The 25,723-nt window shown below is 49.2% G+C and overlaps 2 protein-coding genes across 2 annotated transcripts; one reads left to right on the forward strand and one right to left on the reverse strand.

The window, feature by feature from the left end:
* LOC138196810 (E3 ubiquitin-protein ligase HECW2-like) lies at positions 1–20,182 on the forward strand. Its single transcript, XM_069147173.1, is given in 36 exon segments — positions 1–5; positions 92–575; positions 577–870; positions 872–899; positions 3,293–3,400; positions 4,176–4,270; positions 5,325–5,400; positions 5,538–5,707; positions 6,539–6,681; positions 6,800–6,900; positions 7,415–8,292; positions 9,162–9,306; positions 9,456–9,620; positions 9,865–9,966; positions 10,274–10,424; positions 10,519–10,609; positions 10,611–10,623; positions 10,745–10,869; positions 11,027–11,212; positions 11,506–11,577; positions 11,579–11,659; positions 11,747–11,767; positions 11,769–11,850; positions 11,984–12,080; positions 12,430–12,513; positions 12,614–12,726; positions 13,373–13,493; positions 13,629–13,742; positions 13,829–13,981; positions 14,074–14,172; positions 14,275–14,404; positions 14,845–14,991; positions 15,094–15,208; positions 15,982–16,067; positions 16,166–16,278; positions 16,792–20,182. Coding segments are annotated over 36 exon segments (5,100 nt in total). The 3' UTR covers positions 16,904–20,182.
* Positions 20,126–24,538, reverse strand: LOC138196811 (protein downstream neighbor of son homolog). Its single transcript, XM_069147174.1, has 7 exons — positions 22,863–24,538; positions 22,512–22,587; positions 22,175–22,277; positions 21,750–21,933; positions 21,555–21,713; positions 21,366–21,468; positions 20,126–20,976 (listed from the first exon to the last, which is right to left on the reverse strand). Exons 1-7 carry the CDS (start codon positions 23,298–23,300, stop codon positions 20,741–20,743), a joined length of 1,299 nt encoding a protein of 432 aa, XP_069003275.1. The 5' UTR covers positions 23,301–24,538; the 3' UTR covers positions 20,126–20,740.
* Between the last annotated feature and the right edge of the window lie 1,185 nt (positions 24,539–25,723).

Below are 25,723 nucleotides of genomic sequence, written 5' to 3' on the forward strand. Positions count from 1 at the left end.
ATGAGGTGGAGAGAATTCGTTTTCGTTTGACCCGTTGGAAGTGCCTTGCCCAAAGACATGCCGCCGGGGCCCTCGACAACTTTCGTTGAAGGAACCCTAATTCACATTTCTCAAACCGTTTTGCGGCGTTCTACCATCTCGACTCCCGTCTCCCCCCCCACCCCCCTTACGACCTCCATCTTTTTTTCTCCCTTTCGCGTCCCTCCCCCCAAAAAATAAAGCCCATCCGCACCTCCTTTCCCTCCTTGTTTTTTTTCCCTTTCTACGGCTCGCCACCTTCCACCTCCACCATTCGCCCCTCCCTCGCAACCGCTGTCCTCCCCCCCTCGCCCCCCGCCCCCATCCCACCACCTCCTCCTCCGCCCCCTCCTCCCCGCACCACCACCACCGCCACCACCACCATCCTCACCACCAGCCCTCCTCCCCCTCTCCTCCCCGCTTCTCGCCCCCTCCGCTCCCCGCCGAGACCATGGCGACGGCCGCCGCCACCGCCCCCCGCCGCCTCGTCCCCGTCATCGTCGCCCAACGGCAGTGCCCGGGAGCACCTGCTGGCGGTGCGCCGGCGCACGCCGCACGGTCCGGCCGTACACCATCGGCCCTGACAACCTCCGTGGCCTCTCGGTCCGGGAGGAGGCAGCGGCGGCGGCGGCGGCCGGCGGTGACGCCTCGGCCTCACCGTCCGCCTCCTCCTCCTCCGCGTCGTCGGGGTGCCAGACAGAAGCGCCGGGGGCAGGGCTCCAGCGGGCCAACAGCGACACGGACCTGGTGACCTCGGACAGCCGCTCGTCGCTCACGGCGTCCACCCACCAGCTGACCCTCGGCGTCGGCCATCTGGTCATCTCCTGGGACATCAAGGAGGAAGTGGACGCCACCCGACTGGATTGGCCTGTACCACATCGGTGAGGAAACCCCCCGCCATCCCCTCTTAAACTACCTTTAAACCTCAAACACAACCGGAATCAGAGGGGCAGATAACGGCAATACAGACGTACAGCACGGGCCGGTACAAAAAAAAACGCAAAGCTATTTCTCAGATGAGCGAAAATTTGCCCACGCGTGCGGACTTCGGCGAGAACAAGCGGTCTCCGGCTCACAAGCGGTCTACGTTGCTGCCAGCGTGTAAACTTCCCCAGATGCGATAAAGAGCGGGACGAAGATGCCTTCGTTGCGCCCCCCCATTCCTTATAATTAGGAGCCCGAGCAACGAACGCTGTATTTCAAAGGAATTATCGTTCTTTTTTTCTTCCCATTATTCTCCGCCCTCCCCCGTAACAGGATAAATTGCCTATTCGGCGGCTTTGAGGCGCTCCTCAAAAACTCACGAAAGTTGCCAGAAATGTCCGTATTTTAGTGGGCGTAAATCTTTTCGTATTTTTGGATAGGCTAAAACCAAGACCTTTCGGGAGACACAAACAAACAAACAAAATGACCCGCGTTATGGTTCTTGGTTCCTTCTTTCTCGTCATCGTTGTTGGCAACCTTCACCCGTCTCTTGCTTCCATTTCCCAAAACTGCCGGTAATGAAAACGGCTGTCGGACGGTCATCTCAAGGTCAGAGCGTACGTGTGTGTGTGTGTGTGTGTGTGTGTGTGTGTGTGTGTGTGTGTGCATAAGAAGATGGTGAGGCAGAAGGGAGAAGGTTAAACTGAAGAAAAGCGACACTGACTCAGCTTTATATTACATCGTCCTCACGCACACATTAAACCGAAGTGCTTTCTTCCTGGGCGGTCGTGATGTTTAATTTTTCGGCCAAAAATATAAATATCTGAGTGAATATTTCAATTGAAAAGTGAAAAAAAAAAAGTGATATCACTTTAATGTACCTCAACGTTAATTTTTAAAAAAAATATTTCTACCTTGTAGTGGAAGTGTATCTCAAAGGGAACACCGTTTACTCTAAAGGGTATTAAAAGTATTTTGGGAATTTTTTATTTTATTTTATTTTATTTGCAAGTATATACTACTATGATCCAGAAAAAAAAGGTCAATTCAGGCTGGTGAAAAAAAGTCCTAGAAAAAAAAAATCCACATAGGTTGTGCTTAAAGAACAAAAAGATATGGGTTTTTTTTATATAATAGATTTCATAAAGAAAAGCCCATCTCAGACTTTCAGGTGTGAACAAGCAGCTTTTCAGCTGAAACGCACACCGTGTTTAAGATGAGGTCATCTTCAAACACAGGTGGTCAATTATGTGTGGGAGCGAGAGAGAGAGAGAGAGAGACAAAGAGAGAGACAGAGAGAGAGAGAAAGAGAGAAAGATTGCAGAGCACCAGTGAAAGCTGATCTCTCCCATCTTTTTTTTTTCTTCACGTTTCCAGCCTGGCTGCCGGAGCGCCACCGCCTCAAGTGTGTGTGTGTGTGTGTGTGTGTGTGTGTGTGTGTGTGTGGGGACATCAGCACTGATCGATTAGGACATGGGCCATTTGTAATCCTTTACACATTGCCGTGCACGTAAATGTTTGATGACTCAGCGCGCGCACGCACACACACACACACACACACACACACACACACACACACACACACACACACAGATTTGGTATCTGACCTATGTTCAGGTTTTTTCTTTCAGGAACCGGGAACTTACCTCCCCAAAATCCCTAAAAACATTCTAACAGCGAGAACAAAAAAGAAAAGAAAAGGCAGAGTTTATAATATAATAAGCTTATTAAAAATGTATTTTGTCAAGCGAGCGCTGGGTGACAGTTGGGAGGGGGAAAAAAAACTCCCTTTTAACGAGCAGAAACTAAAAACGGAAGCAGACTAATTAAAACAAGTAAAAGTAAAGACGAACCCCAAAAATAAACATAAATTCGATTTTATTTACGTAGCGCCAAATCCCAACGCGGCAAAGTCCCGACGACGGAACGTCACGGGAGAACCCAACCATTCAGGAGAACACAACCTTTTAGGAGAACCCAACAGTTCAGAAGAACCCAACAATTCAGCAATGTCCCAACGACGGAACATCACACAGGAGAACCCAACACATAAGCTCGGAGTAAAATACTCCTTATTTAAAGGGGGTAAAAAATGTCCGAAAGAGGCAAGGAAAAACGAGTGACTGTTTGTTTACTGCTCTGTTTGCGTACTTTGTTCGGCTATTTCCGCAAAAAACAACAACAACAAATTCACGCCGTTTACCGCACGCGTCGCTAACGATCTGCAGCTCACCGCTTCTTGTCCGATTTATCCCCCAAAAAATAAAATAATTTGCATCGTACGAATGCGAACGTATGCGTTATTGATTGTTATTATTATTATTATTTATTTATTTTTCTTTATGAACAGATGAGACGTGCGTGGCCAACGAGTGGGACTCCAAGAACCGCGGAGTGAACGGCACCCAGAGAGGACAGATCGTGTGGAGACTGGAGCCAGGGACCTACTTCATGGAGCGTGAGTGGACGCCCCCCCCCCCCCATTTATTTATTTTTAACTTACGCTAATTACATTACGTATTAATTACGTGTTAATTAATTAAGGAGTTTTTTTCTCAAGGTTTCTGAGGATGTCGTAAAGATTTGATATGACCGCAAAAACAAAGTCGTTAAATTGTTTGTTTAAAATTTGGTGCATTATGGGAAATGTTGAATTGAACAGTTTGGGAAAGCACTTTTCTCACTTTCTGCTTTTTCCATTTTGACTATTTAAAAAAAATAAAACTTATATTTTACGACTCGGGACGTTTTCGGTGGATGTTGAACCCGCCCCAAATGTTAACATACACATTTTGCGATTAAAAAAATGCTTAACTACTTGCTAGCTATAACGTTACGTGTTTTTTTTTTAATTGTTCACATAAAATAAAAAATAAAAACTTATTCAGCTGGTTTGGTGGAGCTCAGCTATGTGAATAAATCTGAATCAAAAAAAAAAAGAAGGTCGGACACCAAATTAGCCTTTAAAACACAAAAAACATGACCGGGAAAAAAAAAAAAGATCCCTCAAAATTTACCTTAACTAATATAAGTTCGTTATATAAATATAACTAATAACAAAAAAACCCGAATAAACATGGTTTATGGTAAATATGGCAGAACCTCCCAAACATATCCGACACGTACTTATATATACAACCCGTATTGCGATAACAGAATTTCTATAAAAAAATATATATATATTTTGCCGAGAAATGAAAACAAGTGTTTTTTTGCATGTGCTCTTTCTGCAGCAGAGACAAAGATCTGCTTTAAATACTATCACGGCGTAAGTGGAGCATTAAGAGCAACGACTCCTTGTATCACCGTCAAGAACCCCGGAGTACTGGTACGTTGGGGTGTGTGTGTGTGTGTGTGTGTGTGTTTGTGTGTGTCTGTCCATTTTCCTCATCCCCCTCGCTTATTTTTTTTTAAATTTTATTTTAAACGACGACGTCACTCGCGAAACTAGAAGAGCGCTCTCCGCTAACGGCCAACGCTCCGGTCTCCGCGCCACGCTAATCGCCAACGGCGACCGCTTCCGACGCTACGATAAACGGCGTCGAAATACGCCAAAGCCTCCTCGAACGCCGCACGTGTACCTACGGAGTCGTCGTATTTCTAAAACTGCCTGATTTCATCGTTGTTGAACTTTACTAGCGTCGACTGGATCGGAAGATTTGGGATGGAATTTAGCGCGCTGAATTCCTACGGTAATCGCGTCGAAGCGTGAAATAGGCACGCTTTTCCCGTCCGCGGACAGAGAATGAAAATGAAACGCATCGCAGTGCCATTTACAGGAAGACAAAAAGAAACGTACAGCTTTTAAAATCACGTGGGTTGGGGTTACGAAACAAACCAAAAAAACCAAACAACCCCCAACAAGACCGTCGTCACCTCCTGGATTCTTTACCCGCGTGTAAGTTTCACGCTTACACGCGCCAGAGCGTGGCTATTTCACGTTTTGCCGTAGTGGCGAGGTTTAAGGCGGACACTCGGGTCGAATCGTCACATTTTCCACGTTTCCTTTGGGCATCGCCCCCGTAACCGTAGAAACGGAAGCCGCTTACACGCTTAATTTGTGTTGTTTTTTTGTTTTGTTTTTTACCTTGGAGGACGACAATTTCGGCAACGCCGGAGACGAATTGAGAGAGCGGGAGTCGGCGGAGGACAGCGAACAGAGCGAGGGCGGACCGCTGCCTCCCTCGTCTTGACGCGTCCCCGTTTGACCTCGGCATCACAATCTCATGCGTTTCGCCCAACGGTTTCGCCCAACGCGTTTCTCGGTTCCCGGTCGATCGCCGTTTTCTAATCGAACAGAGCCAAGAAAGAAGAGCTTTGTCACTTTCCAAATGGAAATGGCCACGCCCAAGCCCATCTCCTATTGGTTGTTTTCTCACCAGGTGAGCAGCGAGGACCGAGTGGAGGACCAATCGGGGACTGAGCACTGTCGAAAACTCGTCAGCTTCACCCTGTCCGGTGAGAGGCACGGTTTGAGCGAAGGGCTTGTCACTGGGTGGGGAGGGGTGTGGGGGTGAAAGATAAAACAAAATGCTCATGAAGTTGTTGTACCCTCCCCTCCCCTCCTCCCACCCTTCCCCCACCCCCACTTTCAGACATCCGGGCGGCGGGCCTGAAGAAGGGCATGTTCTTCAACCCGGACCCCTACCTGAAGATGTCCATCCAGCCCGGGAAGAGGAGCGGCCTCCCCAAGTTCACCCACCACGGCCACGAGAGGCGCTCCTCCATCGTAGCCAACACCACCAACCCCGTGTGGCGGGGGGAGGTCAGCGCCAAAACGCGGCCTACACGCAACCACAAATACCCGTACGCAAACGTGAGGCCCCGGGCCCGCGACGCCGCCAATTTACGGCGAGGTACAATTTTTTTCCCCCCCGAAAGGCGAATTGGATTCGTGGCAAACCTTTTCTCCGTTGGCATTAAAGGGCGGCAGCGTCATTTTAGAGACGACTCGCTTTGTTTCCGATTCTCGGTCCCCCCCCCAACCCCCCCCCCCCAAAAAAAAATTTTTAAAAATAAATTAGAATACCTCTAATATTCGTAGACCGTGATGTCACCGACAAAGGACTTCCACACGCTTTTAATCGCGGAGAGACTTTTGTAAATCCTTCAAACCCTTCTTTTCTTTTGAACTTCAACTAGCTCCGCCTATTTTCGGCCAGAGACACCATTCGAACTTTTTAAGCCAGACGCTCGGCTGTTACCGCGTTACTCGGGTGTTGTGACGTCTTTTACGTTTTTGTTTTTTTGGGGGGGGTGGGAGGGGCTTTCATTCCAGCATTGAAAAAGCCAACGGTTCTCAACGCCGATTGTTAATGTTGATTACATAGCGCGGAATTTGCAACCTCGACAAAAACAATGGCGCGTTCGCATTGAAATCGAGGGAAGTTTGCTGTTGGTGGCCAACGTAAGCAAACTTGTGGTGACATTTTTTTTGGTCCCAATAATGTTGTCTTTAACATTTCCTGGATTAGGATTTTCACTGCAAAGTAGCACCGTAGAAATAGTCATTACATTTGGATTTAAAAATGATTTAACACTACAGCCAACCTCAACAGATGTTTTTTGTTGTTGTTGTTTTTCAAACCTCCCGTAGAAATACACCTTCGTGGCTCTGATGACCGACGTGTTGGAAATCGAGGTGAAGGACAAGTTCGCCAAGAGCCGGCCGATCATCAAGCGCTTCCTGGGCCAGCTGATCGTCCCCGTGCAGAGGCTTCTGGAGGGTCCCGCGGCCGAGTGAGCGAACGGCGCCGAGGAATTAAGCAATATTTATTGATATGATATATGTCTTACAGTATATGACTACGTGTGTGTGTGTGTGTGTGTGTGTGTGTGTGTGTGTGTGTGTACGCAGCGATCAGCCGGTGACCTACAGCTTGTGTCGCCGACTCCCTACGGACCATGTGAGCGGGCAGCTTCTGTTCAGAGTGGACATCACCTCCACTGGACAAGAAGGTGTGTGTGTGTGTGTGTGTGTGTGTTGATATTTTTTGGGGGTGGGGGGGGCTGACATAAATAATTAGCGCGTCTTTTACGTAGAGTTCGTCTTCTTAACTTAGATAAATGTCCATCTTCCCGACGGCCTCATTTTTTCCCCCGCCTTCGTAAAATAAATCGTTAGCCTCTGTGGCCTTCTAGACGCCCGTCCGCGTTGCGGGTCGCCTAGCAACGGCGTTTTTTTTTACGACTTAGCCGCTTGAACGACAACGCTTCCGAGCGAAGAATAACATAGAAGAGGATTTTTTTTTTATCTGATAAAACACCCAAAAACAACAACAACAAAAAAGACAACTCGCAGTTCTGTCTCGAACTTCCGAGGAATAGTTCGGTATTTGGCAAATACGCAGTTAGCCTCGACGTCAAGTGTTTTACGCGACCGGTGGGAAGGTTCCCCTTTCCTTTTCTGTTCTGCTAACGTCTCCCTTCCTCGTCCGACCCCCACCCCCCTTTCCTCCCCCTTTCCCTTCAGAAGCTTCCCAAGATGCAATGGGAGCCATCATGGGCGGCGGAGTGAACGGCGACCCCGGCAGCCCCTCCGATGACGACGACCTCCCCCACCCCTCGTCGGGGTCGCGCGTCACCTGCGGGCCGTCTCCTACCGGCTCTGACGAGGGCTCGGCGTTGGTCAACGGCGCCTGTTACTACGGCGACGACAGCGTGTGGCGGGACGCCGGCGGGCAAACGGCGGACGAGGACCTGCTGGGCACGGCCGTGGGTGGCCACGCCCACCGGCAGGTGTCGCTCAACGACTACCTGGATGCCATCGAGGCTCCCGGGAGCCCTGGGGACCCGCCGGTGGCGGGGCCCTCGCCCAAACTCCGCTCCAGCTTCCCGACGGACACGCGGCTCAACGCCATGCTGCACATCGACTCGGACGAGGACGAGGAGATGCCCGGGCCGCAGAGGGACCGAGCGGAGGAGGCGCGGCCGGGCGCCGACCCGTCGGGGGGATCAGCCGCGCCGGAGTTTCGGCTGGGGAATCTGGAATCGGAAGCCGAGCCGGTGGGGCCGCGGGCCGAGGCTGAAGACGGACCCGGCGCCGCGGCGGAAGCGGGCCCTTCTGCTGGCGCCGAGTCGGCGGGAGATGAACCGCCCGGAGCCGCGGCGGCAGAAGGCCTGGCCGGAGACCCGGCGGAGGAAGGGATGTCGCCGGCCGGGGCGTTGGCCCGAGCGCCGGAGGTCACCGAGGAACTGGCCCCTGGCGACCGAGGCGAGCCCGAGGCGGCCACGGCTGTCGGACCGGGGGAGGTTGCGGGGGAGCGCACCGGTCCGGAGCGGAGCCTCGGGGTGGCGGCGAACCGGGACGTACCCTGCGCTTCGTCGCTTGGTCCTCTGTCGCCCATCCAGGTGAGCGGATCGGGTCTCGTTTTATTGCCGGACGTCCATTTTTACGCTTTATCGTGTTACTACCTTTTGTAAAACGGAGCGGGTCGAGTGTCCGTCTCGATACGGTTCAATGACCGTATCGAACGATATAATATACACTCAAATTCCGGCCGGTGTCTTGTTTCCGTTCTAAGTGTTCCCTGGCGCCTCTATAATCATAATAATAATAAACAACAAGGCAGTTGACGAGAAAGTATGTCGTTTGTCTCGCGCTCGTCTTACACATTGTAGGTCATTAAGCATCCACGTCCGTCCGAGGGCTTCCAGGTCATCCAGGTCAGGATCCATCTAGGTTTCATATCAAAAGGAAACTGGACTTTTATTGAGGCTGAATTCAATCATTTTCCCACAGGGACTCCAAATGTCACTCGTCGTGGACCGGGGGAATCCAACTGCCAACCTTTTTAAGACTAATAGGGGCAACCCGCTCTACATGTGCAGCCTATTTTTTTTCCTTTTATTTTCATGTCAACTAGTAAACGGTTGACGGCAGTGCCCCCTGGTGGCGGAGGGGCGCACATGTCGATAGGTACTGAATAGACTCCAAACGCCCGCCCTGCAACAATCCTTGTTTTGTTTTTTTAAATGGACTATTTTTATTGCCGGAGAAGCCTTGAACGTTTTTCACCGTAGCCCGGTGTCCTATTTTGACGTCAGGTGATCTGCGCCAAAAGCTTTTGTAGTTTGATTAACCGGGAAATTCATATTTGTGTGATCATTTTTGAATTGGTTTGTCAACCGCGTTCGTAAACCACTCCGCGTTATTTGGAAGGTTATTTGTAAAACGTTTTGTTTGTTGTTGTTGTTGTTTTTTTTAATATATATGTAAGGAGGTGGACACCGGGAAAGAAGTGGCTCCGAAGGCGGAGGAGGAAGGGGCGGAGTCGTCGAGCAGCGAGGCCAACGGGCCAATAGCGGCGCCCGCTCCGACCGGCGGCCACGCGGCCGAGGGAGGAGGCGGGGCTTCTGAGGCCGGTGGGTGTTTTGTGCGTGCTTGTGGATGATCAAATATGATTTCTAAAAACATACTGAAAATATCTTTACTTACTCACACAATCACACAATATTAAACACATAAGCGGTGTAATTCTGGTCCTACCGTCGATGCTCTTTGTTGAATGCAGGCGCGAGAGCCGAAGGCGGAGTTTCCCTGGAGGAGCTGGAGGAGAAGGCGGGGGAGGTGTGGAGGAGGAGGAGGAGGACCACCACGCAGGCCTCGGGAGGAGGCGCCGCCGCCGCCCAGAACCAGGAGAGTGAGAGCGGGACGGTGGTGGGGGAGAGAGAGGCAGGTGAGATGGATGTTAATGGGATGTGGTTTTTTTTTTTATTCACGAGCACTTTCAACAAAAGAACAAAACAACAGACATTTTAGGTGTCAATCAAATATGTCATTCCATAAATGAGGGTTTTATTAAACGACCGGAGCATTATTCAGACTCAGTGCTGTGAATGTCTTGCATGTAACGGGATGCAAACTGCGGTTGTGCAGTTTTAATGACATCTTATTGTGTGTGTGTGTGTGTGTGTGTGCAGGTGCCACCGCTCAGGTCAACGGCCACCCGTCTGTTCGCTGCCTGCCGTCTATCCGCCATGACATCAGTCGCTACCAGCGAGTGGATGAGCCGCTGCCGCCCAGTGAGTGTGTGTGTGTGTGTGTGTGTGTGTGTGTGTGTGTGCGTGTGCATTAAAACACAACTCAAGGAGAAATTGGATACCGTATTGTGCAATATTTACTTGAAAGCTTCGTCTTCCATCCCTTCTGTAACTTCATGGTACGTCTTTGTCCCGATCAAAATCTCCAACATTCAATTGAATTTTGAAAGAAAGAAAGAAAGAAAGAAAGAAAGAAAGAAAGAAAGAAAGAAAGAAAGAAAGAAAGCGTGTGTGTTTTCTTCCCGTGTGTTCACCACGTGTGTGTGTGTGTGTGTGTGTGTGTGTCCAGACTGGGAGGCTCGCATCGACAGCCACGGTCGCATCTTCTACGTGGACCACGTGAACCGGACCACAACGTGGCAGCGCCCCACCGCACCACCCTCCCCCCAGACCCTCCAGAGGTCCAACTCCATCCAGCAGATGGAGCAGCTCAACCGCAGGTTCGGAAAAAAACAACACACACACACACACACACACACACACGTGTTAAAAGTCGTTTCACCCGTCACCGTGGTAACCGACCACGTCCAACAGGTATCAGAGCATACGCCGGACGATAACCAACGACAGCAGGCCGGAGGAGCAGCCGGCCAACGAGCTGCCGGCGGACGAGACCGACGCGCACCCCGTCGATCCCAGGTAGCTCCGCCCCCTCCGCGTAGCTCCGCCCCCCTCCTGGTAGCTCCGTCTTTCAGCCTCGTTTGTGCTCTTTCTTTCGGTTTGGTTTTGGACACGGATTGTGTGTGTGTCCTCGCTGCAGAGCTGCGGAGGGACAACAGCGTGGCTCCGCCCACTTCCAGATCTCGTCTCTCGCTGCTGCTCCAGTCGCCGAGCGCCAAGTTCCTCACCAGCCCCGACTTCTTCACTGTGCTGCATTCCAACCCTGTAAGGACGCTCTGTCTGTCTGTCTTTCTATGTCTGTCTGTCTATCTGTCTTTCTACGGCATAATGACGGCGATTGCATATCATAATACGAAGCCTCTCTCCTTTCTGCGTGTCCTCTGCCACCACCCCCCCCTCCTCCTTCTCCTCCCCCCTCAAGAGTGCCTACCGCATGTTCACCACCAACACGTGTCTGAAGCATATGATCAGTAAGGTTCGCCGGGATGCTCACCACTACGAGCGCTACCAGCACAACAGGGACCTGGTGGCCTTCCTCAACATGTTCGCCAACAAGCAGCTGGAGCTGCCCCGAGGCTGGGAGATGAAGCACGATCACACTGGCAAGGTGAGGGGGGAGGGAGGGAGGGAGGGAGAGAGGGGAGGAAGGAATGAAGGGAGAAAGAAAGGAGGGAAGGAAGGAAAGAAAGAAGGAAGGAAGGAAAGGAGAAAGAAAGGAGGGAGGGAGGAAGGAAGGGAGAAAGACGGGAGATAGGGAGAGAAGGAAGGAAGGAAAGAAGGGAGGGAGAAAGACAGGAGGGAGGGGGGAGGAAAGGAAGGAGGGAGGGAGGAAGGGAAGGAAGGAAGAATTCTAACGCGTGATGCTTCCCCTCCCCCCGGTCTCCCTGTCGGGACGCTCAGCCTTTCTTCGTGGACCACAACTGCCGCGCCACCACCTTCATCGACCCCCGGCTGCCCCTCCAGAGCTCGCGGCCCCCCCAGCGTCCTGGCCCACCGCCAACACCTGACCCGCCAACGCAGCCACAGCGCCGGGGAGGTCAGCCCACGGAGACTGGTGAGAACCCCCCCCCTCCCTTTTCACTGATGTACACAGGAACACTTGTGTGTTACGTAATGTTGTCCAACCCTCCCGTCTCCGCAGGCGGGGGAAGACCCTCGACATGCCGGCCCCCCCCGTCCTCCCGCGACCCTCCAGCACTTTCAGTTCCGCCAACAGGGGGCAGTGCCAAGACGTTGTGCCAGTGGGTCAGTATATACACACACACACACACACACACACACACACACACACACACACACACACACACACACACACACACACACACACTTATAGGTTTTGTCAAATCTGACCGGCGTTCTCCGTCCGCTCGTCTTCCAGCTTACAACGACAAGATTGTGGCTTTTCTTCGACAACCAAATATCCTGGAGATTCTGCAGGAGAGACAACCGGACTTCAGCCGGAACCATCCGCTCAGGTACACACACACACACACACACACACACACACACACACACACACACACACACACACTCATTAACCAATTGGCAAGTACATGTTTTTTCCACTTACACAGCACTTTTTCACTTCAGCAAGTCTGAAAGCACTTATACATTTTGCCATTCACAAGTAACGGTAACCGGTGTTGCCATGGAAACCGCTCCACTGCTGTAAAAGAAAAAAAAGTTTGAAATAAAATATAACAAAAAAAATTCCAATATACAAAACAAGGGGAATTAAAAAAAATATGAAAAAGAAACAAAATAAATCGACGACGACACCACGACCTGGGAGTCATTCTCGGTGTGCTGTCGCCGCGGCAACAGGGAGAAGGTGCAGCTGATCCGCGCGGACGGAGTGTCGGGATTGGCCAGGCTGTCGGGAGATGCCGACCTCGTCATGATGCTGAGGTGAGATTCCTCCGGTCCTTCCTGCTCTCTCTCCTCCATTCTCATTTCCGCCATTTTCAGTTTGATTCCCCACCCCCCCCACCCCCCGTCTCCCCCACAGCCTGTTCGAAGACGAAGTGATGTCCTACGTGCCTCCTCACGCCTTACTTCACCCCAGCTACTGTCAGTCGCCGACCCGGGGGTCGCCCGTCTCCTCCCCGCAGAACTCACCAGGTAAAAAAAAAAAAAAAAAAAAAGTCACGATGAGCGTGGATAATTTGGCCTTCGGTAACCGACGGCGACGTTGCCCCTTCGGTTGGCGAAGACGGCCGGCCGCGAAGCCTCCGGGTTTCCCCATCTTTTTTGGGGCCGAAGCCGTATTCGGCCGACTCGGTCTGACCGGCGATACCGGCTGTGACCTGACCGCCGCCGCTTGGCTGTCAGTCAAACAGACACGCCCCCCTCCCACAAAACAAACACCTGTTTTTGAGGCTTCTTATTTTTCTAAATCCACGGCGGGATTATTTTCAGACGGGCCGCCGGAAAACGGGTAAAGGAGGAGCGACTTTAGCCAGCGACACCAAGATAACTACAAATTTTATCACCTTGACTACCGACTCGTTGAACTGCGGAGGCTTTTTTCCAGAGCCGACCTCTAGCGGCAGCCGCCGGTATTGCAGCTTCCCGCCGCTTCCGCCTCGTTCTCCAGACGCGGAAGCGGCGTCCGCTTTCACGCACGGTCGGCGGTTCTCTACCTTACCGCGACAACGTCGCGAAGCGTGGCCGCGGGAAACGCGCCCTCCGTCGCCGGCGGTAACAAGTGCTTCTTCCTCTCTTTGCCCCCCATCCCCCCCCCCTCCCCGTCCCCTCCCCCACGTAGGTACTCAGCGAGCCAACGCCAGAGCGCCGGCACCCTACAAGCGAGACTTCGAGGCCAAGCTGCGGAACTTCTACCGGAAACTGGAAACCAAAGGATACGGCCAGGGGCCGGGGAAGCTAAAGTACGTGCACCGCAAAAAAAAAAAAAAAAAAAAAAAAAAAAAAACGTCAGATCCCGTCGTCATCGCGGCGATCGCGTCTTCTGACTCGTCTTTCTTTTTTTTTTTTTGGTTTGTTTTTTGGTTGCCGTCCCTCAGACTGGTCATCCGCCGCGACCACCTCCTGGAGGACGCCTTCAACCAGATCATGTGCTACTCCCGTAAGGACCTGCAGCGCAGCAAGCTCTACGTCAGCTTCGTCGGGGAGGAGGGGTGAGTCTCTGGGGGGGGGGGGGGACAAGATGGAGCGGATGTTTTGCGACGCAAAGAAAGAGGTATGATCGTTGCGTGTCTTCAAGGTTGGACTACAGCGGCCCGTCCCGAGAGTTCTTCTTCCTGGTCTCCAGGGAGCTCTTCAACCCGTACTACGGGCTGTTCGAGTACTCCGCCAACGACACCTACACCGTTCAGATCAGCCCCATGTCCGCCTTCGTCGACAATCATCACGAATGGTGCGGTTTTACTCTCCGCACACGCACACACAAACACGCACACGCACGAAAGCTCAAATATCAGCGATGGATTTGTGCGCGTGTGCTTTCAGGTTCCGGTTCAGCGGTCGCATTCTGGGCCTGGCGCTGATCCATCAGTACCTGCTGGACGCCTTCTTCACCAGACCCTTCTACAAAGGCCTGCTGCGCATGTAAGTTCTACACGGTGTCGGATGCATATACATGCTCCGATATGTATATATAAATATATGTATATTTATATATACATATATCTCTATATGCAACATTCATAGTCCCTGTGACCTGAGCGACCTGGAGTACCTGGATGAGGAGTTCCACCAGTCTCTCCAGTGGATGAAGGACAACGACATAGAAGACATGCTGGACCTCACCTTCACCGTCAACGAGGAGGTTTTCGGACAGGTCAGAGTGTTTTTTTTGTAATTTTTTTAATTAGTTTTTTATTTTTAATCAAACCAAAAAATTTTGACCGAAATGGAGGAACCCCCACCCTCCGGCGGTTGAGGTTAGAATTAGGTTGAGGTGCTGGGGGAATGCACGAGGATAGTGAAGCAAACGTACACGTGTGTGTGTGTGTGTGTGTGTCTGTGTGTGTGTGTGTGTTAAACACTCGGCGAGCCAAAATGGGGTTGATCGGACGGGTCGTCCGCACCTTCCACCGTTGAGGTTTGGCCAAAGGGGCCTTTCCGTTAACGAGCGCCTTCACAAAGATAGACGTACGCGTTCGTGTGTGTGCGAGTGTGTTTCCGCGATGCATTTTATAGGGCGAGAATTATTATTATTATTTTTTTAAAACAGCGACTTATGAGGCAAAAAGGTGGAATTTAAACGCGTTCCCACAGATAACGGAACGGGAGCTGAAGCCCGGCGGCGCCAACATCCCCGTGGCGGAGAAGAACAAGAAGGAGTACATCGAGCGGATGGTGAAGTGGCGGATCGAGAGGGGGGTGGTGCAGCAGACGGAGAGCCTGGTCAGGGGCTTCTACGAGGTACGGGAGCTTTTTTTTTTTTTAAACTCCTTTTTTTTAACCCGGTAAACGTTAAAGCTGTGTTTTTGCCCCCCCCCCCCCTCCACACACACACACACACAGGTGGTGGACGCCAGGCTGGTGTCCGTGTTCGACGCCAGGGAGCTGGAGCTGGTGATCGCCGGCACAGCCGAGATCGACCTGGCGGACTGGAGGAACAACACGGAGTACAGGGGAGGTAAAAAAAATTTTTTTTTTTAAATGAATGAAGTAATAATAAATAAATAAATGTCGGGCAAAGTTTGACGTCTTGAGGCGGGGGTTTTTTCCGACGGCGGGGTACTATTTCCCAGTTTCGAGAACTTTCGGACGGAGTTCCCACACTTTTTTTTGTGTGTGTGTGTGAATTAGAACCTTTTAAGTTCCTACGACTCCATTTTGTGGTACTTTTTTTTTTTTTTTTTTTAGGCCGTTACTCGCACCGTTACAATAAGAACGGCGGTGACGTGAGGCGTACGGGGATTGGCCGGCAACGGTTGGCAAAGCGCCGGGAGGGGGGGGGTTCTTTTCTCATAAAAAAAAAAAAAACACCCACGTGGCTTTTTGATTTCGAAATGACGGCGGAAGTGCAGAGTTGGCATTAACGTGTGGACGCGGTAGACCCACGCTCGGACGATGGCGGCGAATCATAACGGGGGGAGAGGAGGGGAGGGGAGGGGGGGAGGGGGGCTTCAAGTCCACTCCGCAAATCAATTAAAAGATTCTTAAGTGTAAAAGATTCGGACCATTCCGTTGTTTTTTTTATTGACTTTGGATCTTTTAAAACGCTCAAAATAAGCACGTGAATTTCAACCAGATTCAAGAAAACTGCAAAACTGTATTTCCTTCACTGGTAGAAGGAGGAAGAAGAAAAAAAAAAAAGTTCTACGCCCATATATGGTGCTGCGATGACCAAATTCCCCCCACTGCGGGATGAATAAAGTCTCTTAACCTGTGATGTGCTTCACGCAGGTTACCACGACAACCACATCGTGATCCGGTGGTTCTGGGCGGCGGTGGAGCGGTTCAACAACGAGCAGAGGCTGCGGCTGCTGCAGGTAGGAGAGCGCCCGGCGTCCACCCGCCTCCATCTCGTTTTTTTGTCCAACTTTCTATTTCCTGTCTTCTTTTTTTTTTTCCTTTTCTTTTTTCGCAGTTTGTGACCGGGACCTCCAGCATCCCTTACGAGGGCTTCGCCTCCCTGCGAGGCAGCAACGGGCCGCGCAGGTTCTGCGTGGAGAAGTGGGGGAAAGTCACCTCGCTGCCCAGGTGAGCGAAACGAACCCATGCAGCGTTTCCAGGGTTTCGGGTCGAAAAAAAAAAATATATAAATGGAAAAGTGCTTCGGTGCAACTCCGAACGTTCGGAACATACGTACGATAATTTCCCTCTCTGTTCTCGCGCTCTCGTCGACAGTTTAATTGACGGTTGGGCGCTGTTAGCGTTTACGGTTCGCGTATTTACGAGCCCCGGGTTTTCCCCCTGAAAAAAGTCGGGACCCGGAGGGGGTGGGGGGTAAAGTTTAAATCATATTTAATTGAAAATAGAGAGAGAAAAAAAAGACCACTTATCAAATGTGGAAATTGAAAAATCTTATTTTGAAATGGCCGCCTTTTTCTAAAGAGGAGAGGGACCATCCAGCCTGTTACCGGCGCGCGGTCCAAAAAAAAGCCAGCAATCCGTGGTGACGTCATTTTGCTCATTTCGGCAAAAGTTCGCTTCGTAGCGGAATCCTTTAAAACGCATTTTGTACGATCTGCCCCCCCTCCCCCTCTCCCCCAGAGCTCACACCTGCTTCAACCGGCTGGACCTGCCCCCCTACCCGTCTTTCTCGATGCTGTACGAGAAGATGCTGACCGCCGTGGAGGAGACCAGCACCTTCGGGCTGGAATGAGACCCCCCCCCCCCCCCCCCCCCCCGGTGAACTTCACGGTGGTTTCTGGAAACTCGAGGTGTTTAAAAGAAGAAGAAAAAAAATGTATCAGAGGTTTGAGGTCCAATTTCTGATTCGGGATTAATTTATTGTCGGCTGCATTTTCATAACGAAGGCCGATTCGGACGCGTCGGACCTCTCGGAAAAATGCCCCCCCCCCCCTCCCCCCTTGCATCTGCACATGTTTTCGCACCTACTTTAGTAAAAAACCCACGCTTTCACCTGTGTGACACGAAGAAACCCGCACTGCCTTTTCCTTTTCTTTTCCTCGGGGGAACCGAGGGGGAGGGGCCGAGATCAGAACTGCCAGGATTTTCAACCAATCGGAGACCGGGGGATGTATTATTTTTTTTTCTTTCACTTTGACAGTTGGAGTAACTTTGCACACGTCGACGCTTTTCTTTCTTCACGAAAAAGACCCCCCCCCCCAAGCCCCCCCAACTGGACTCCGGTCGGAAGCGTTGGATTTTTTTTTTTTTTTTTGCCGATTCAGTATTTTCATCGACAGAAAAAGTGACTTTCTAAATGACGTGTCGGTGAAATGTTGTGATCCGAATGTGACTAACTTTTGTTTTTTTGGGGGGGGTGGGGTGGGGGGTAGGGGGGGTTTGCATTTGCTTTGATTGTATTTGAATGATTTTGAAAGTACGTTCGATCCACGTCTGCTTTCTGAACTGTTTCGGGTTCACGGCCAGTCTGGCATTTGAAGAAGTGTACAAAAATGATATATCGGAAAATTTACAAATTGTATAAATCTAGAAGAAAAAAAAAGAAGAAAAAAAAAAAAAAAGTGGGTGGCGCTGGAAGGTGGAGGAGGTGGGGGGTTGGGAGGAGGGTCTTCACTTTAAACTACATACAGATAGATATCTACAGGAAGTGCCGCTCCCCCCCCCCTTTTTTTTTCCTTTTCCTATTTCCACGAGCGGTCGAGATCTCTCGGTTTTTAAAATCCATATTTTACATTCAGTCAGCGAGCACTTTTTAACACTGGAGGGATATTTACACAATTTATCATTTAGTTCACACAATATACCTCCCCACCCCACCCCACCCACCACCCCCACCCCCCAGCCCCGCCAAAACAAACCCAAAAAACCCGGTTCCTAAAGACAGAAACAGGTCCTGTACCAAAAACAATCAATCAATCAAATGAATGTATTTCAACTTTTTTTTTCATCGGTCAAAATACACGTGCACGTTATTGTTATTTATTCTTTTAAACGCGGGGTCGTAAAAAAACGACAAGAAGGATTGGCAAACGGTGTACAGATATCTCGTACCGATATTGGAACCCGCTGGGACCTCGACCTTTGACCTTAACCCCCCCCCCCTCCCAAAATTCTAACTTTATCTGAACCGAGAGTCTCGCCGATTGTTCGTGCCACATTTTCAACACAGTCCCTCAAAGGTGTTCCGGACGGGAAGCAGGAAGCGGGGTAAAGGTCACGGTGACCTTGAACTTGGACCTCTGACCTTCAAACTCAACGCGAGTCCTCTCCCCCCCCCCCCCCCCGAGGCCGCGCCAATGAGTGTTTGAAGACGTGCCGTCCCGGCGTCGCGGTCGCCTCGGTAACCCCGACCTTTGACCCTCGAGCAATACAATAACGGGACGTTGTTGCGCACCGACGGCTGCGGATTTTGAAAGAAACTCAACCGGCATCCAAAAACACGTCGTCATGTCACATCAAATTCAAGATGGAGGGAGAGAAGGGAACCTCCCCCCCCCCCCCCCAATTTTTTATTTTATCAACCAACAGCTTCCTCTTCAGATTTTATTTCTTTTTCACATTTTTTTGAACACCCTTCAATCAATTATCCCCCTCCCCCCCCCCCCCCCCCCCAAAAAAAAAAATCCAATTTCTTACTTTTCTTCACACCCGTGACGTCGCCCGCTCGTGTATTTTTTTTTTCTTTTGGGGGCGTCGAATGAACTTGATATTAAATATTAACCGTGGATCGGGTTCCGATTAGACCCGCATTAAACGGTATGAAAAAAAAAAATCCACTTAGAATAAGAAGCATGAAGTTTTTGTAACACACACACACACACACACAAAAAACAAAAACAAAAATTTTGAAGGAATCTTTTTTTGTACATTCAATGTTTACTCTTCCCCTCACGCCCCCCTCCCCCTCCCCCCTCTCACTATGAATGTAAAAGCATGCCTTTGGCTGTCACATCCAAATACAACAATGTAGACCTGAAAGCACTCGTTTATGCACACAATATATATACATATATATATATATATACGGAAGCCCCAAAAAAATGACGCACGAAAAATGAATTCAAACTCAATTTTGAATTTTGTCCTATATCTGACTTTTTTTTTTTTTTTTTTATTCTCCATAATTTTTGTATCTTGACATTTTTTTATTTTTTTTTTACAAAACAAATTCAAATCTAAGCAGTGCAAATTATGCAAAGTCCCCAAAAAAAAGGGAAGATACATCTCAAAATGACTATTGCTGTTATTAATTTTTGAAAAAAATGATTATTTTTTTTCTCTTTTGGCCTCTGGACCTACTCGTGTCCTCGTTTCCTCGAAAACACAATTTTCATACCTACAAACAGACGACGCGTACGAAAAACCTGTTCGGTCAAACAACATTTTTTATTTTGTCAGGTTTAGAAGCGCAGATTTTTTGATTTTTTTTTTTTTTCAAATCAAAATTACGTCAACATTTTTTGGGCAGAATTTAATATCTCGTCATTTACGACTTCTGATTTTGACTCCCATTTTGTCCAATTGAACTTTTCACCTCCTGGTTTGTCTGTTTCTGGCGCAAACGGGCTTCCGTACGACCAAAGTTACCACACACACACACACACACACACACACCTTGCCGTACAGACTTGAATTTTTTTGCCCCCCCCCTCCGGACCTACTCTTTTTTTTCATCGTTTACACATTTTTAGAGCATGAAGATGAACTTTTGGCTAAAAGAAACAAGCAAATATATATATATAAAATTTTTAACGCGGAAAAAACAACAACTCACTTTTATTCAAATTTTCATACCGAAAAAAAATAAATAAAAAAAGATTCATTACTTCGCTCGACGCACTACAACATCTGTCTCGCAGGAATGTACCAAAGTTGTTGCGCCCGAACTCGGCCGCCTCACGAATCTCAACGGCCGAACCGCTCGTTTTATTTTCTCTGTACAGTCTCACCTCACTTTTGAAATATGAATGTTTTTTTTTGCCAGTATTACAAATAAAACGTCATCTCTCTATGCAAAGCTTTTTTTTTTTTTTTAATCTTTATTCTTTACACGTCACTGTAATTGAACAACACGGATGCGGGATAATAAATGAAAATTGATGGGTTTTTTTTTTTGGTCCTGTCTTTTTAATCTTGGAACACAAACATAGATATGATGTCATATTTACACATAAATTTGCACCCTGTAATATTTACCGGTCTCCGAACTTGTTTTCCCTCTTAAGTGCTACCTGTTAAGATCTCGGGATCCGGTCAATAAAAGATCTTTGAATATTAATTGTCTGAAAACCATACAGCCAAAGAACTGCCAAAATAAGTATGCGTGAACTGAAAGAAAGGAACAAACAAAACAAAAGCTATGGGAGAAAAAACCCATCTTTTTCAGGCTTATTTTCAAATTAATAATGGGATTATTTTAAAAACGAATAAGAAGGAGCGACTTTATTTAGCGACACCCAAATGACTTTTTAATTGCCTTTGAATTTTCAACTTGAATTTTTCGGAGCCGACCTCTAGTGGCGCTCGGCGGTATCACGGCTTCCGCATCGGCCTCATTTTTCACAAAAATTCAATGTTGCTTGTTGATTACGGAAAAACTACGAGCTTGTTTTTTTTTCTCTTCTTTAAATGTAAAACTTTCAGTGTGGCTCACACACACACACACACACACACACACACAGAGAGAGAGAAGATGAATGACAAACACTTGCCCCTCCTCTTTTTCCTTTTGCTCCTCCTCCTCTTGGCTGTGTTGCTCCTTGTACTTCCTCTTCTCCTCCACTAGAGGGAGACTGAACTCGATACCTAAGACGGGTCAACAGGAATCGGCGCTGATTGACGCGGTCGCATTTCTTGGTTCAGTCAGAAGCAAGTCAAAGAAAAAGAGACAAATCGAAACCTTTGACTTCTATTTGATCTATTTCTATTCGGTCACACGGGGCTTAAATAAAAAAATTTAAAAAAGATATAATAGGGTAAAAGTGGCTGCGAATTTCACGGTGTGTTATTATTTGCAAATTTGCTGACTCGGGACAGCTAGAGGAGCGATAAAAATCCACTTCGAATTGGCGGAAAGTTCAAAATGTCACAGAAACAACAACAACAACAACAAAAAACAACAACACAACATTCTTTGGCCAGACACGAGGTGCATTTTGGAAACAAATGCAATTTCCCCACCCGAGTCGTCTCACCTTCGGCCTTCATGGCCTCTCGGAGGCCCCTGGTGGTCGGAGAGATTACCGCGGCGACGCCGCTGGATCCTCCGAGGCCGGCGGCTCTGAACAACACTGTGAACTGACGCCACGCGCAACGGATTAACGTCATCACGACCATTTGTAACCGCGACGAACTCATGACGTGCGAGTTGAGCAAACACACACCTGATGGGAGCAGAGGTAGAAGTACGGACACAGTCTGGACTTCAGTAGATTGTAGAGGGACGACAGGCTGACCGACCTGGAGGAGGAGGGAGGAGGAGGAAGGGGAGGAGGACAAGTGTCATACAAATTATTATTGTCATTATGAGACAATCGGGATTCCTCGCGTTAAAAAAAAACCTGCAGGGCGTGAGGCACGGGGGCGAACTGGGCCCTGCAGTGGCGGCTGAGGCCCGCCACCTCCTCCTGGGCTTTGGGCTGCTCGGCCCACGACAGGCTGAGCGGCGAGGTGAAGAGGAGGCGCGTCTTCAGGCTCCAGTCCGCCGGGTACTCCGTGCAGACGGGGGGCGCTATGGAGGCGGGGGGCGATGCTCTGCGGGCTCTGGGGAAGAGAGCGGGAAAACATTTTTGGGGAAGAAGCGGGGGGGGGGGGGGTAAATAAGTGTATTAAATACTAGTGAAAGATACAAAGCGGGCGTGTATGTTTTGGATCTCTGCGCTGCCCTTTTCTCTCTCTGCTCTCCCACAGGCTCCGCCCACCTCCGAGCCTGGTTCTGTTGGAGGTTTTACTTCCTGTTAAAGGGGAGTTTTTTTTGTTTTTTTTTTCCCCCCTCGCAGCTTACGTGGGAATTGTTGGGTTCCTTTCTATAACGTTGTAAAGTTCTGCTGTCGGGAATTTAACGGCGTTAAGGGCCTTGAAATGACCAATTGCGTTGTGATTTGGCGCTGAAATAATAAAATTGAATAGAACTGAATTGAGATTGTGATTATTCATTTTTTACAATTAATGCTGCAACTTTTGTTTCAAGCTCGGCTTTGACCTTAAATAACCTGTTGTGTTGTGATCTGGCGCTATATCAGTCAAATGGAAATTCAAAAAAACAATAATACAAATGAATTAAATGTCATCTTGTATAAAAAGTAAAATAAAAAAAAATAAAAAAAACTCCTACCTTCAGCAGTGGACTCTTGACATCTTCCTCCTCCTCCTCCTCCTCTTCTTCAAACAGTCATCCTCTGAGAAAGAGAGACGCTTCTGCACACGGAAGTCAGGGGGAAAATAGGTAGAAATAAAAGACTACTGTTTAATAAGCCGATGTTAAAATGTATAAGTGTGTTTATGCAGTGCAGCAACCATTAAAGGGGCTTGAACTTCAATTCGGCTCAAGTGAAAATCGTGTAAAAATACACAGATGATGATTTATTTGAGTAAATGTGGGGGTTGATATCAACGCTGTCGCGTAGATTTCACGTTTCATTTCGAAGTTCCGTGACGAGTACATGAAATACTGTTAATCAATAACAACCAACCTTGCTGGTATTATTTTGCCTTTCCTGTGTTTCTGCCTCCGTCAACAAGGCCCCGAAAGGCAACTCTCCCCTCGTCGGCCCGTCCTCGCCCCCCTCCTTTCCCGTCGGTGTCTTACTACCACCCGCGGCTTCCGCCCTTTTACCGTCGTCGTTAAAAATAAGAAGCTTCTTTTTGGGGCTGAAGGTATTTTCGATATTCGCGAAAGGGTTCCTGCGTTTCATTCCACCTCCCGGACGGTTCTGGCTGTTGAAGAGCGGCCCCGGGGAGAAGGAGCGAACTCCCGCCGGGGACGAGCTGCTTTGTCCGGGGCCGTCAGCGGAACCCGGGGCGCTCGCGCCGGAGAAGACGCCGGCTTCGCTTCGGGCTCTTCTCCGCCTCATTCGCAAAATTTCAGCCGGACGTTTGAAGCTGGGCGAGTATGTAGTCGGTTGAGACATACTGGAAGGGCTACAGCTTTACAAAAAAACCCAAAAAACACCGACATTCAAGGACAAATCCTCAGGACCACTCGGTCCGCTGCTGTCTTTGTTGTTGCGCCGTTCGCGCGATACAAATTTGGCGCCCAGCGTGCTGACGTCACCAGCTACCAACTCTTTCCGTCGCGTTTACGTCGCGTGGTAAAAAAAAAAAAAAAAAAATTGAGCTTCACGTTGAAAGAGCAGAAATGAAACCTTCTCATTCGAATTAAAACTGAATACGTGTATTTCACAGATCACCTTGATCGCAGTCCTTAAAAGGTCACGAAGAGAAGTCACATCAGCGTGTGAAACACAAACTCACACATACCGTTACATCTGCGCATGTTGTTTTGATGACTGGTCTTAAACGCACCACGGTACTGAGTGTTCAAGTTGCAAATTGCTCTAAAAATGTAAATGAACTTCCAATTTTTTTGAAGTGACTAATTACTAAATCCGTGTTTTATGAATTATATAAATATTATACATATATAATGTGTGGTTTCTCCCTTGTGGGAATTTTTGAATTGTTGGGTTTCTCTGTATAAATGCGGTAAAACACTCACACAAATAGTCTCTCTCTCTCTCCCACACACACACACACACACAGTCATCCACACAAAATACAAACACACATTCACACACATACTCTCTCTCTCTCTCTCTCCCACACACACACACACACACACACACTCCCTCTCTCTCCCACACACACACACTCACACACAAATACAAACACACTCACACACACACTCACACACAATACTCTCTGTCCCCCCACACACACACACACATTCATCCACACAAATGCAAACACACACACACACACACACTCATCCACACGAATACAAACACACACACTCACACACACACACACACACACACACTCATCCACACAAATACAAACACACACACACACACACACACACACACACACACACTCATCCACACAAATACAAACACACATATACAAACACACACACACTCATCCACACAAATACAAACACACACACACACACACTCATCCACACAAATACAAACACACACACAATACTCTCTCTCCCCCCCAACACACACACACATTCATCCACACAAATACAAACACACACACACTCATCCACACAAATACAAACACACACTCACACACACACACACTCATCCACTCACTCATCCACACAAATACAAACACACACACACACACTCTCTCTCCCCCCCCAACACACACACACACACACACTCATCCACACAAATACAAATAGAGAGAGTGTGAGTTTAAGTATTAGTTTAAGCCGTGGCACTGTAAAGCAGTTTTATGCTGTTTTTGAGCTTCTCTCGCTGAGATAAGGCTGTTTTTGAAACATTGTGTTTCCTGTGAAATTGTCCACACAAAGTGACTTGAAACCACTTTGGCCATGTAGTGTATCCCCCCCCCCCTCCTAATCTTCCAAAGTAAAGTCAAGTAAAGCAAAGTAAAGTCATCACGTGCAATTAGCACTGTGCAACGACTTACAGGCAACGTGAAGGACGCCCCAAGTTTGGGTCCAAAAGGCTGACCCGGTCCAAGTCTAATCAGCGCTCCCAATCCGAGGGGGTCCGCGTGGGCCCCGCAGAGAGCCGCACGCGCGCGTCTCGATGGGACTCCGACACTGCACAGAACAAACCACATCTGGAAACAACATCTGCAAACGACGCGGGCGGAGACGACCAAGGAGGCCCTGCGGGGCGCTGCGACTCCGGACTCGGGCGGCTTCTCCTGGCCGTCTTCAAGTGGAGCGCGGAGTCACGGAGTCCCGAGACTTTGAAACCTCGCCTGGTTAACGAGAGGACACCGAGCACGTTTTTCATGCAACAAAACAAAACAAACAAAAAAACAAAAAAAAACATAAAAACAAGAGCCACGAGTCCAAAGTCTCCAAATAGCGACCCTGTCTCCGTTTATTTATTTTTTAATTTTATACACTTTATTAATCCCCGAGGGGAAATTTCTTCACTACAACAGGGGGGCTCTCAGGGGGGAGCTGCTGCAGCAGGCTGCCACTAGCGCGGCGCCAGGTAACCTGACCTGAGGTGCATGTTTTTGGATGATGGGAGGAAGCCGGAGAACCCGGAGAGAACCCACGCAAGCACAGGCAGAACATGCAAACTCCGCACAGAAAGGCCCAGGACCGGATTTGAACCCGGAACCTTTTTTGCTGTGAGGCGACAACGCTAACCACTGCACCACCGTGCCGCCCTAACGCGTTTGGACAACGCCAGGTGTGTCAGGCACGTGGAACCCTCTTGAGTTTCAATGACCTGGAAAAGACTCAATGACCTGTAACGAACAAGAACAAAAACAAGGCTGCAGTTGTGCTGAGCAGGCAAAAACACCCGCAGGCGTCTTCAGTGCAAGCAACCCCCCC

This window comes from Embiotoca jacksoni, unplaced genomic scaffold (assembly GCF_022577435.1).
Source record: "Embiotoca jacksoni isolate LCO1_2020_lvr unplaced genomic scaffold, fEmbJac1.0.p SCAF_132, whole genome shotgun sequence".
NCBI classification, from domain to species: Eukaryota; Metazoa; Chordata; class Actinopteri; family Embiotocidae; genus Embiotoca; species Embiotoca jacksoni.